We start from the raw sequence: 14,475 nt of genomic DNA, 5'->3' as shown, positions 1-14,475 counted from the left end.
TAGGTTTGGTCAGAATTGATACCTACTTTTCTAACAAGCAGAGCTGTGAAATAGGGATTGCAAATTATTTATGCTCATTATTAGAAGTTTCACACTTCTTTTCCTGTCAAAAATTACTGCACTGTATTCCTGGTGCATCTGGCAGCGAGATAACATTGCAGTAGGAGGTGGAGTGACTCCTATAATTTATACATCACTGCAAGTGCCCTATTTAATGCGCTTCATGGAATTCATTGTGCAAGGAGCTGAAACAGAGAAAAATAAAATTACAGTTAGTTCATAGGGCTACTGTGTTCATTATGGCTCAAGACATAAAGGGAATATTTGTGCCTCAATCCAATTATCCTGCAGTTCTGTATGTGTTTCCAGTACTAGAAAGATCGCTGGGTTGCCTTGAATCAGCCTTTTTAAATGCTTAGCTGAAATACATATAGACATGTCTGTATGAGCTACTACAGGGTGAAAATTGTGCTTTATTTACAAACTTTCCAAATGTTAGCACTTACCACGTCTATACATAATGGAACTGAGGAGCTCCAGATATAGATTAATTTCCCTATAATTGAACTTAGAATAGTTGTTGTTATTTAATTTTTTTATAAATCATAAAGCACCCCCCAAAGCAACAGAAAGCAAATGTTGCATTTTTCCAAATTATTGTATTGAGAACTGAACCACTTCTTTGTCAACAGACTGAACTCTTAGTGTCCGTCACTGCCAGTTACAAATATGGCATTTCTCATTTGAATTTGATAAAAAATTTTTTCCAAAATTATCTAATAAAATGAGGTTAAAAATTATGATTGAACTATTGTACCAACACTGATCTCTACTCTTTGCCAACCACGACGTTGAAACATGGGAATACTGAGTAGAATTGTAGCTTTCCAGCCAGTCCTAAGGATTTTCATACATTCCCAGTATTAGGAGCAGCTGAAAACAATAGCATGTACTGAAAGGAAGAGTTTTCTTTCAACTTAACAAATAATTTTTCAATTTTAGAGAATTCTGATGCCTCAAATGCATTCTGTGCAATTTTGGTGATAGTGGTGGTGTTCACACTCTTATACATCTTTTCTTTGTGTAACCTCAGCTGATACAGGGGATTTGTGACCAACATGAAATTATTTTAAAGCTTATTTTTTAAGCACACTTTAGGACAAAATGCAGCTATTGTTAGCTAAACATACCTTTTAAATGTGAACAATTAAGTAGATACTCCTTGCTGAACATAGGTAATTCAAAGAGAGGTTTAATGCATAGCCTAGAGATGACAAGCACAGGCCAATGCTTTCTTGCATGTATTAATTGCAGTCACAGTGATATGAACATATCAGAAGGCAGAATATGGATGGAAACTGTGGAGCTGGCTTTTTCCTGACCATAATGGTTTCCTATCAATATCAGCAGCTCACTATGTTCTAAGACTGGTAAGAAATACTGACATCAGGTTGCTATAAATCATACAAAGCTCTCTGTTAACTTGCACAAGACCTTCTCCACTGGTGCATAAATGAAGAACGGATTTCCTTGTGTGTGAACTTTGAGGGTGCATTGATATTCCACTCATATTCTTGCTCAAGTTGGATGTTCTCACTTCTACAATGTGTATAAGAATGGCAAAGATTCATGATGTAAATACTGGGATTGTTATTCTTATGGCAGTACCCAAAGCTCTACTTCATGCTTCAGGCATATGCAGACATGAAAAGACAGTTCTTGTTCAGAGAAATTTATTAAGTGACAATTATTAGTACTGCTGTTACATGTTCAGTGGTCTGGAGTTAAACATTGCCACACCATAGACAAAACCAGATGGTAAAGTTTCTAGTAGCTTGAAGAAATTTACTCATTTTATAAATGATAATTCAAGAAAAATGGGCACGTTATTCAATGCTTCAGAAAGTGTGTCCCAGTGAAAGAAGGCTAAGACACCACTTGTGACTCAGTTCTGAAGGTATTTACAGGCAAAGCTGAAGCACATGATCCTGCTGCAATATGAGGACTGGGATATGAATGCAGAGAAGCAACCAGGCACTCCACTCATTCACAAATGCATGCGGACGATATGTGTCATATTCATTGACTTCAGTGGAAGTCCCCAGATTTTTCAGTGCTTGTCTGGATCACGGACAATAAAATGTCCATGAATATCATGTCCTTTTATTCAGGTGTAGAAGTGGTAAGTTAGTCAGGCAGAGGCAAGTGTACAATCCCCACATGAGATGCTGTGAGCTGGAGGAAGCGAATGGAGAGCAGGTTAGAGCTAAGGGTCACAGATCTGCGGGCAGGGCTGGAGGAGAGCAGGAGAAGTCTCCTCTCATTCAGCACACACTGAGGTGGAGGAATATGGTCTTGTTTCATTGTTGAGGCTTTTGAGTAAAATTACTTTTTCACAATCCATTTAATACTCATTCTCTCTTTTTTCTCTCTCACTCCCCACGAGTGTATGCATACACTCTTCAGAGCTTACCTTCCTGACTTTCCCTAGAAAAATTTACAGGGAATACTGTTGCTAGCATATAAGCAATTGCTTGAGCTATTCTTTTTGCTACACCCAGATAAAGAACCTGCCTTACAGACCATTCCAGCATTAACTGGAGTATGAGATATGGCCAGAATGATTTAAAAAAAAAAAAAAAATCTAACAAAGTACAAAATTACTGAACAAGGTATTACATAGACCTTAAAGAATCAATTGACTGCTAATGCAGCGGCTTTGTCAGACACACAAAAAAAAAGAAATTGTATCTACGACCGTGCTCTCTTAAACAAAGCAGTCCCGATTTTCAAGACTGGTATTTAAGATTTTCAATAATATAACTGAGTCCCAGTTTCTGTGCATGTATCCCTAATATGCGAAAATAGTTTGTAGGCAGTTCTACATCTTTTGTGATTCTTAGTTGTTAGCCATAGAAATAAAGATGTGTGTGCTTTGACAACCTTCCCTATGTTTCCACCATTTTCAAAAAAGATATAGATCTATTTAACCTAGAATCAAATAATCACTTAGCTTAAGAACAGGGTGTAAAATACCCTATATGTATGTGTGTATGTATATATGCATAAAAACATATGTTTTTGAACTATCATGAAGGATTTTTTGTGTATATTTCAATAGATAAACTGTATCATTCCTTTAGACGCTAATAATCATAAAATCATAGAATAGTTTGGGTTGGAAGGGACCTTTAAGGGTCATGTAGTCCATCCCACCCTGCAACGAGCAGGGACATCTTCAACTAGTAAACTTTCTTTCTTTCTTTTTTAAAATACCAAGTCAGATCTTATCCATTATGTGACCCACGTTGATCACTCCAATTGAAGTCTTCTGAACTCCAACAGGGAGCAATCTCTATTTGTCTTCTAAAGTATGGTCTTTCCAATTTGGGATAGAAGCACAATACACAAGTAAAGTGTAAGAAAACCAGCACTGACCTGTCCTAATCAGGAATTTGGTTTTCAGGTTATTTTGTAAACATTAGATTTACTGAAACCAATTAAATAAAGCCAAATAAAGATTATGTGGACTCTTAAAACATTTTCCATGGGTGGATTTCACACACTGACATTGGTTTAAAAATGCAGAAAATAGGTAAATTAGCAATGGCAAAACTGAGGTTTCCAGAAATAGTTTAGTAATTTGCTGACTTGAGTGAGACTTTTGTCTGATTAAATAAGGAATTCTGGAAAGGCAGAGGATTTGCTTCCACAAGGGTGAAGCTGATTGAATCTGGAACAGGTTCCATTAATCTTCATGGGAATCTGCTTAAAAATCCTACGTTAAAGTGTATAATCCTAAAAATTTGTCTTTTCAATCAAGCTTACACATAGAATCAAGACTGCATGTAGATCGTTGACATAAATAAATGAGTTGTTCTAGTTTCTTTGAAATTAGACCATGTGCTAGTGGTGCCTTGATTAATGCAAGCCCATTGTGGTCCTTGAGCTACACTTCATTCTGGTTTGACTGGCTACATCTAGTGCATATATTTTCTTGTATACTGTATTGTAGGCACCAGCAATACTGAAACTACTTCTTGTCACTTTGTAATGCATATGCATTGAATTTGCCTCTTTTTGTGGGAAAAAAACCTTTTCCTCAGGACTATTTCTCATCCTTGTTTTTATGGACATGGTAGTAGAAGACAGACAATATTTTTCAGAGATGTAAAAAGGTTTATAGTCAAAATATTGGCCTGAATTAACGTCGTATTGCTCAACTACTATGCCAAGGCTTTCTCTCTGACTAAATTTAAACAATGTGATGTTAAATCAGGTCCTTAAAATTCTGTAGGAGATTTGCTTTACTCACGCTACTATTTGGAGGCTGGACTCAACAGAAAGATGGGAGTCTGAGGCAGCCACCGCTAGCAAACAGGGAAAATATAGTTTTGCTAAGGAAGTGGGAAGGACACAGGACAGCGGCCAGTGCTTTGTCTCTCCGAGTTAAACGACACAGGGCACCATCTATTCCAGTGCTCTTTTGCAGCTCAGTTTTTCTGCATTCAAATGGGGGAACCACAGGTGTGTAAGGAAACCATTGTGCCTCTAACCATTGCAAAGGCTGATAAGGTCAATTAATATTGTATTACAAAGTAGTTGGTGCATGCCAGCTGCAGCTTATCAACTAATTACCATGTTAACAGACTGCTGGCAGCAAAACAGGGTTGCTTACCCCGCTGCTAGACAAAGGAGATAAGGGCAAATGGTAAACTTTTTGCTGATGTTTTCTAGTGACCGGTACAGTGTGAATTTTCATTATCATCTCTTGTATACCTGGTAGTAGGACTGTTGCTGCTAATTTTCAGCCACTTGCTAACAGCTAATTTAAACCTCTGCAGAAACATTGGGGTTTTTTAGTGTGTGACTAGTCATTTGACAGCCTGCAAAGTGGCAGGTGAATGCTGACAAGTTTGAGAACTAGGTATTCTCTAAGGATATTGCTCATAAATGGAAGATGGGAAAATTCAAGGCAAAAGTAACCTATAATGAGGATGCATGTACCTGAAATAGTCTAACCTTAGGCTAATTTCTTCTAATAATATAAAGACCTGAATGAAACCTTGTTCTGCTGTGCTGACATGCTATTCTGGCCCATAGGTTTCAAAACCAGCACTTGTGCTGAGGCTAAGAGCTATGGTCTAGGTTTGGGGCTTCAACAGTTTAAATGTAAACTGGTTTAAACAGTAGGTTCTGATCTAGGTACAGCACATGTTTTGAATGTGCCCTTTAAAAAGTTACATAAAAGGGATAAATGAAAGGAAAGATGAAAGCAGTGAGAACATGAGAATCACATTCCAAAATGAGACAGAGTTTTATCAGTATCTCAATCTTTTTCCGTGTGCTAACATCAGAGACACAGTATATATAGAGTATGATGAGAGAAGCAAAGAAAAACAAGGTGATCTTATTAATTTTAATAATTTTATCATGAGAAAAAGAACATTGATTACATCAAGTGTAAATTATATCAATCTTGAAGTCCATTTATCTTTCTCTTCCCACCCCCAGAGAAGCATGTGAGGTTTTGGCAGTAATACAGTTCAGGCTGAACAAGTGTAGAAATATCTGCAAGTTGCATATGAGCCTTTGTTTAGCGGGTGTAGTTTGGTATTTGTAGCAGTCACGCTTCCAGTGTGTGTGCCTGTATATTCTGGATATCTTGAAAGCCTGTCCCCTTCTTTTCCCAGGCACATTATCAACTTTGTCAGTAATGGATCTGACTTGATGACAGTATTTAGAGCAAATTGAATACAGTGTGCTTTCAGCTCCAACATTCAAGCCATATATGTAACGTTTGTGGCACAGACATTCATCTCTCCATGTAGTAGCTGCTTAGTGAGGGAAGACAGTAAGGGAATCACCCATGGTTGCAAAGATGAATGTGGGTATCTATACCTCCAGGTCATTTCGTGAGCAAGAATCATTTCTTGCTCTGCAGGCCAAGCCATCAGTTTCCTCATTCTTTACAACTACATTTTGGTGCTGCCTTGCAGAAAACTGGTTCCTAGATTAGGTGGTTTGGATTTGGGGTTTGGTTTTTTTTTTTCTTTTTAATGAGATGATAATCATAAAAATAGCAAGCAATGAAACATTCATGCTGTGAAGCTCAGTGGCAAAGCTTTCGCTAAATTCAGTGGGGCCCAAATGTCACTGTCACTAACACTGTAAGTTTTTGGTACAATGAAGCCAATCTTACAGTTTGCTGCCACTAAAATTTTTTGTTTCTGGTGCCCCTGCCCTTTTCTTACCCTAACACTGGTGTCCATCTGAGTCTTCAGGGAGCTAGAGCTGCAGGAAAGTAACTGAGCAAAAGATACTGGTTTAGCTGTTTGAACTGGTTCCCCACGTTTACAGACGCTTAGCTCTAGATTGAATACATTCTATCAGTAGTGTAATATTTGTCTTTTGTCTTCCTTATGCTATCTTATTTGCAAAAGCATTTAATTTTTTTTCCCATTTAGGAATACTTCAATTTAAAATCTAGACCACCCACTGACTCTGCTGATCAGTCAAAATTGCTGAAGCAAAGTACCAAATTACTAAAGATTTCCCAGAATACACACAAAAATGGGATAAAGTACTCCATGTAGAAAAGAAAGAAGCAGAGGTGCAAAGGTGAATGACAAATGTAGAAGTGGGGAGAGGTAGAACTGACAACGGAACTGGTAAAAGGAGAAAAGATATTGGGAGAGGAAGAGTACTAAAAGATGAGCAATACAACTGAAATTGTTAAAATACACTAATAAAGAGAGTAAGACCAGAGAGATGAAAATTGCAAAAAACATTAAGTGATATATTGGTTTACATTTTCCATTTTGGCTGAAAGTAAATCTAGTTTTGTGGCAAATATTCTCCCAAAAGCTTCTTATCAAACTGTGCGAAATATTCCCCTCAGCTCTGCAGAGCATATTAACTTATAAAAATCATTGATTTTGTATGGTTTATCAGTTGGCACTTTGCTACCAACTAACCTATCTCCCTTTAGACATATGTTGACATTTAAAGACGACTGAGGCAACAACCCTCCCACCTCTCAACCACAGGAAAGATCTGTTACTCGCAAAACCTGTAGCCCTAAGAAGTTGGTAGGATTTCTAAATTATTTGAAGTCAATATATGGCAAATTGTTGCATTTGGAAATAAGCACTGTATTTTGTGCAGAGACAATGTTTATCTTCTTAGCATAACAACCTTTTTTAGCTGTGGGTGGTGTTTTGCTGCTAAACTATTTTTATGACTAGATATGCTCATTAACGTCATTTTAGAGGTGTTTTAATGCATTATACCTTTCCTTTTGAGAACCTTTGAAATTTCAGTTTATAGAAAGTAAAGAACTTGGGTTTGCACACCAACAAGTAAAACAGATACCTCAATAATTTTCTCTTGAACACATTTGAAAGTAGGTTATTGCCTTGTACCCTCAAACTCAGTAAGTGTCTGACAGATTTCTTAGAACAAATGCAGCTGTATGAGTTCGAGATGGCAAATGTAGCTACTCTGGTCATAAGCACCACACCTCTCCACCACATCACAGTGTGTTGTGTGTGCAGGTCTCAGCTCACATTCGCTTTGAATCATGATGACATTATGATCAATGTGTGTGTTCAGCAATGGAGCTAGTTTTGTACTACTTTTCTCACGTGAATTAGATTGTGGCTTTGGATATAGATTGTTCCAAGTCTGATGAAAGTTTGTCGCTGAGCTATAGCAACAACATGTGGAACCACCTCATACTCCTTCCCTCTCATGGCAGCTCAGTCATTGACGGACATCCCCTCGGGAGGCAGTTCTTGCCTCCCCTCAAGAGCCACTTGAGGCTGGATAGGAGAGAGCAGGATGAGATAGCCCTGTATTCAGACCAGGGTGGGCTTGAGCTCAGTATCTTGCACAAGTTTACAGTGGATCCTTCTCCTGGTTTTGCAGCTGGGCTGCATCTATCCCACCGGTTCAGCAGAGGAAGCACTAAGATTTGTTTTTCAGATGTATTTGTTGTAATGAGACGTTGAAATTGCAGTGAGCTCAGAAACCAGTTCGCCAGAATCCAATAATGCTACAGAAAGTCGACCGCAGACAGGTCTACAATGATAGCACACAGAGTGAAAATTAATATGTGTCCTGTAAATAATTGCCTTCATGCCTCATTGAAAATGCAGTAGTTAAACATTCTTGTCTTGTGAGTAATTTCCTATTCACAGTTTGTGGGAAGGCATAAATGTAAAGAAAACAGGCTTGGGGTCCTTTTGTTGGGTTATTTGTTTTGTTTTTAAGTCTGCTAATTTCAATTCACAAACACCATGGGAACCTGCAATTCCAATTTTCTTTTCACAGTATTAATGAAAACTGGGCACTGAAAATAGTCAGATTTTTCCCTCTAAATTTTAAACCACTTAGAAATACAGTCAAGAATAATAACTTCCTAATCCATTATTACACAATGTAAAACTGTGCTCAGTTGCTATTATTTCATGCAAAGTTTTTCATAAGTGGTAGAAGTGTCTTTTAAAAACAGCCTCTTCTAAGGTGATTGTTGACGCAATCCAAAAAGACTAGTTGTATGCTGTTGAGAGGAAGAGTTGTGCATCAGAGATGTTGTTTTAAGAAGGGATTATTGCACCACAAGTGCAATAATTTTATTTTATTTTCTTTCACTATTATGGCGTGGTCTGAGCATCATCACAGTCTTTATGATTTTTTCTTGTTCCTAATCAAACCATCCTCAACTTAGTATAGCTAGTTTCAGGGTTTTTTGGAGTTGACTTTTGTTCTTAAAAATCGGTGTCATTTTTATGATGTTTTATTCTTAACGTTCATCTGTAAGGTATTTCACTTCTCATTTACAATAAGACACTAACAGAGACTGCAACCAAGTAGCAGACAAGGTTAGCCATAGACATACCTCTGCTGCTGTGCCAGGTGCCAATGACTCTGCCTGGTTTGGCTACCAAGATGCTGGGAGGAGAACTGCATCATTTGTTTCTCAAAGAGTTGGAAGTAAAAAGCAAAATTTATGTAACCTTCACTTGATCTCCATTGAGATTATCTGTTGTCCCTTGCAATAGTTCCTGCTTTGCAGGGGGGAAAAAATCCAGGTAAATTCCCCTTGGGTACTCCAGTCTTAGTCAAATAAAAGTCCTACTTAAATAGAAGGCAGCTATTTCAGCAATGTTATCACAGAATCACTAAGGTTGGAAAGGACTTTCAAGATCATCAAGTCCAACCATTAATCCAGCACCACCGTGTCCCCTAAACCATGTCCTGAAGTGCCACATCCACGCGTTTTTTGAACACTTCCAGAGATGGTGACTACCACCTTCCTGGGCAGCCTGTTCCAATGCCTGACCACCCTCTTGGTGAAGAAATTTTTCCTAATATCCAATCTAAACCTCCCCTGGCGCAACTTGAGGCCATTTCCTCTTGTCCTGTCACTTGTTAGTTAGGAGAAGAGACCAACACCCTCGTCGCCACAACTCCCTTTCAGGTAGCTGTAGAGAGCGATAAGGTCTCCCCTCAGCCTCCTCTTCTCCAGACTAAACAACCCCAGTTCCCTCAGCCGCTCCTCACAAGACTTGTGCTCCAGCCCCCTCACCAGCTTCGTTGCCCTTCTCTGGACACGCTCCAGCACCTCAATGTCCTTCTTGTAGTGAGGGGCCCAAAACTGAACACAGGATTCAAGCTGCGGCCTCACCAGTGCTGAGTACAGGGGCACAATCACTTCCCTACTCCTGCTGGCCAGACTACTTCTGATACAGGCCGGGACGCTGGGTGGGAATTTGTTTATTTACATAGATATCAGAAGAAGAAGAATAAGCTGGCCTTTTCCCAGTGGCCTTTTCCTCCCTGTCTCAGAATAGGACACTTGCTTTAGCATGTGCTCCGTTAGACTTTCCTACCTAAAACGCTCCCAGATAGACCCATGTGCTTTGTCAAACTTTCCTCTTGAGAGGCTCTGCCAGGTTAAAAGGATATTTTAATGTAAACGGAAGAAAAATAGCAAGAAGTCGTTTCCCTTGCTGAACTGCTCCTTTTACAGAAGTCCAAACAAATGTAACAACAGATGCTTTGAAAATGTTGTAAGTTTAAATAACATTAATGTAGTGGTTGAATATTTCTCAGACAGATGGGATAAATGAGATAATTGTGAAAACATTCTTAAAAATAAAAGGATGCCATCAGGTGAAAAACAGGAGTTTAGATAACGTTGAAAAATATTCCTTACATGTTTTTTTAGGTTGCAAAAAAAAGAATGTTTTCTTCTGAGCAAGCTGTTATGTGTCATTTAGTAGACATTAATTGTAAAGTTAGTTGATGGCATTTGGCCCAAATGTCTGTATTTTAAAGAGAAAGAGCAGCTGTTAGTCCATCAGGTATTGATAGAGTTTATTCAGTTGCTTCTATTATTTCTCGGACAGAAATTCATTTCCTGAAATCATATACAGTAAGATAAGACTTTGTCTCATTTTCATTCACTATGGAAACACTTAGGATCTTTATTCTGCAACAATGCATTGTGTCTTGTAAAACAATAAATGACAGACTATATGTAAAGGAATTTCCATTTTCTACAATAGCTACAGTGAAGAAACAGGATCTAAAACAGTCACTGACTACTTTGGGACAGACCACATTTCTTAGTAGGGTGGCATCTATCCTGAAATGAGAAAAAATCTTAGAGCCTTCTGAAGCAAAACTTCAAGATCTCTTGTGCAATCATAGTAAATACCAATTGTACCAACTCGTAACAACTAAGAACTTTTAGAGCGGCAGGGACAAAGTAGTTAAAATACTATTTGACACGAATGATAGTTTTCTTAATCTTGCTGTGGTGCCTCTGTTCTTTCACGCAAATAAAATGTCACCTTCTTTAAACCTATGTTTGGATACCTATGGATATCCATAGGTATCCATAACCTATGGATAACTGCCAGGAAGTGGTGTTTCAACAGTAAGAACACATATCACCAGTAAATAAATAACGAGTAATACCAAGGTGGGGAGGGAACTTAGTTCTTTTCAGGATTTGTAGCTTTTTTGCTGTGTTTTATTATTCATAGGCCAATTGTAGGTGTCTAGCTGGTGGCTGCTTTTAATTCTGATTGTCCAAAGTTGTTGCAATTTTTTGACCAGTGTTTATATATTGAGTGGCATTACCTTTAATGTAGCATCCTTAAAATCTATTATGTCTTTACAGTGCTTTCATGCACCTTGAGCAAGACATTTCTCTAAGACACTTCAGTAAAGTGCTGGTTGCAGGCAAGGCCTGAAAAAGCTAACGTTATGACTATATTGTAAAAATAGTGTTTAATAATACTCTTAGTTAACATTTATGTTTAACTGACTGCATTTTTAGCCATGCATAATGATTTAAAATGTGGTTTCTATAAGCCAGCCTGGATGCTTAATGAAAATGCTCTGTAGTACTTGCTGGGAAACCCTGGTTCACTCACTGCTCTTTTCTTGCTCCTGAGCTCAGCCAAGGCTGGCAGTGCTGAGGGTACACAGCCTCTCAGGAGTTTGGAAATGCTGGTATAATCAGAGGAATATTTCATAGATCCAGGTTACTTCATTTTTGCCCATGACACTTGCTAAGTTACTGAAGAAGATCCATCTCAGCTATTGCCACTTATACAAAGATCTGCCTCTCCTCCTCCTGCAAAACAGATCATGGGAAATGCGTAAGCATTGTGTGTGCTGTGAGCATTTAACTCAGAAATTCCTCCTGGAATTAGGCTTTCATTCCACATGGCTGTGCAAGGGGAGAAATGTGCCAGACAACACAATAGTTCCTATCAAGAAGACTTTACAGTCTGAAGACCAAGGTCAGTTCAGTTCATATCACAACTGAAAAGACCAGTGTCTGGCCCGCGAGGTGGGTTCTTAGAAGGCTGAGCCCTGTCTCTCTGCAATTTAAGAGTTTTTTTCTGGGCATAAAGCATTGCTTGAAGGAATGTCTGGTACATTGATGCCAACATCAATGACAAAAAAAGGGAATGGGAGAAGTTGAGTGAAAAAGTGCTCTAAAGTGTAGTCATATTCAAGGAGGACTCTGCAAATTAGAAAAGAGAAGGTAGAGTTGGATAGCGCTCTAAAAGTAGTAAATATAATTAATTTGGAAAAAAATAGTAGAAGGAAAGGAGAAATTGAGAAGCTGGCTGAGGGAAGTCTAAAGAAGAGCTGAGGATAACCTTATTTGTGGCCAACTTATTGGCTGCTATAATTTATTATTAGGGGGAATTTTGATTTTTCTCCCCCATTCCTGTTTAGTAGTCTGTCTTCTTAAAACATACTATAGTGTCACTTTTGGTTCTTTACAGAAGAAAGAGGGAGGGAGTGGGAGAGGGGCATCCTTTCCTCCCAGATGTTTGTGTTCTGGCATTTAAATTGTGGCATGCCTGTTATTTCAGATTATTTAGGCATTCTTTGCTTAATAACAGCAATTGGAGAAATTATACTTTTGAAGACTAAAATGAGATTTTCCTTGCTGTCCTTTTCCTTGTTTAAAAGCCTGTTTTCTCCTGCTGACAGACATGAAAATGCAATGGGCTGCAAACCTAAATGTTTTCAGATCAGTAGACTAGGGTACATTGATAGGCAGTCCTGACCCAGTGAGTGCAATTAGAAAGTTGCATGTTTGTAGCAGGTAGATATGACTGCCTCAGTGTGCAAACTTTATAATAACCTTTCCCTTATTTCATTATCTACCTACAGCAAATCCTACCAGGGCAGGAGGAGGAAGGGAGTACCCTGGCTCATCCGAGGTGATTCGCGAATCCAGCAGTACAACAGGCATGGTAGTTGGGATCGTGGCAGCAGCAGCGCTGTGTATCCTCATTCTCCTGTATGCTATGTACAAGTACAGGAATCGAGACGAAGGATCGTATCACGTAGATGAGAGTCGAAACTACATCAGTAACTCAGCACAATCCAATGGGGCTGTGATCAAGGAAAAACAGCCCAACAGCGCTAAAAGTTCCAACAAAAACAAGAAAAATAAGGATAAGGAGTACTATGTCTGATCTCAACATCTAAAAGAACGCTTGTATAGAAATAGTCTTCATTTTATCTGAGACATAATACAAACTTATTTACTTTACTTTTTATGAAGCACATTCAAAAACAAACAGACAAAAAAGACAGGGAATGCAATCAGAAAGGAAAGACTGTTTTTAAAAACAAGCATTTCATGCTCTTGTTTTTCAGAAACAGGAGCTGATAAATTCCCTAACATCCACAGTGTTTTCATTTACTCTGCCTGTCTTTATGTTGCTGGAACATTTCTGAAAGACAATGATGACACCACGCATTCATAAAGCAAGGAGTATTACTACAACATCAAGGCACAATATGAAACAAAAATTAAAAAAACAAAACAGGAAAAAAAAAGAAAAAAGAAGCTACCTATGATTCTGGATTTAGCCAAAGTGCTAGCGCTTTCTCGAGAAGTAAGTTAGTCTTATTGTCAGAGAAGACTGTCATTATATATGGTGACTCAACAAGCAAACATAAAGAGTTTGCCATCTGGTGCAGTGAAGCAGTGATTGGAAACTTGCATTTGAAACAAAGTGCTGGCTTTTCTGAAGACTTACGTAGAAATACTTTCAAAAAGCCCCTTTCTGGTTGTGAGGAAAATAGTACGGAGGCCTTATTTTCAAAAACAAAAACAAAAATCTGGAATATAAGGCACATTTCCACAAAAACAAAAAAAAAGAAAAAACAAACAAGAGGGCATAGATGCAATCATTGGGAAATTTTCATGCACGCTTAATATGTTATTACATATGTTTATATAAAAACACATCTATATGTGCTTTCTGGACTGTGATAAGTGATGTTTTATAGCCTGTTGTATAGAAAATGCAAACTATATCTGCTCTTCAGCCATTTTTGGTAAACTCAATGTTATAAGTGTTGCTAGGTATAGAGAGTTTTATGACATCTGGAGCAACAGACATACTTCAGTTTTTTTGCAGCCATTATAAATTGTCCCAGACTTCTTCCCCTTCTTTTTTCGTTTTTCTTTTTTTTTTTAATTTACAGTGTAGTGGTTATACTAAGGGGGATGTGTATGAATGTATATAAGAGTCAGCTAATTTTTTTCTTACCTGTACAGCCTCTATTCTGTTGCAATTAAGTTTTAGTAGTTTGTATGAAAGAAGTGGACTAGAAAGCAAAAATATATCTCTACTGTAATTTGTCTTCTCCCTCCTATCCCCATCTCTTGCTCCTGATATGCATCAATGAAGTTGATCAGAACAGCCAATTTTCTAGAAATATACATTCATTAATTAGCTAAATATTTAGTGACTTAAACTGGCATTTGGCTTCCAGTCAAAGCTTCACTATTGGAGAGCATGGTTTGCCTTACAGAAACCTTGTTCTTAAGAAATTATGAAAACGATGAGTTTCTTGAGAATCTTAGGAAGTATCATATAGTGTTTATCTGGCATTCAGTTATATGAACGACAGCTACTA

The 14,475-nt window shown here is 38.1% G+C and overlaps 1 protein-coding gene across 28 annotated transcripts in view; it reads left to right on the top strand.

Annotated features, from left to right (window-relative positions):
* Window positions 1-13,724, top strand: part of NRXN1 (neurexin 1) — a 744,403-nt gene extending 730,679 nt beyond the window's left edge. For all 28 annotated transcript variants that reach the window (XM_081997814.1, XM_081997813.1, XM_081997811.1 and 25 more), the window contains one exon: window positions 12,712-13,724. In XM_081997814.1, coding sequence (XP_081853940.1) covers window positions 12,712-13,019 — 308 coding nt within the window. In that variant the 3' untranslated portion in view covers window positions 13,020-13,724. The remainder of the gene's footprint in view (window positions 1-12,711) is intronic.
* Window positions 13,725-14,475: the final 751 nt, after the last annotated feature.

Source organism: Phaethon aethereus (assembly GCF_964289735.1).
Source record: "Phaethon aethereus genome assembly, chromosome: 3".
Taxonomy (NCBI): Eukaryota; Metazoa; Chordata; class Aves; order Phaethontiformes; family Phaethontidae; genus Phaethon; species Phaethon aethereus.
This window is presented reverse-complemented; position numbering and strand designations above follow the sequence as displayed.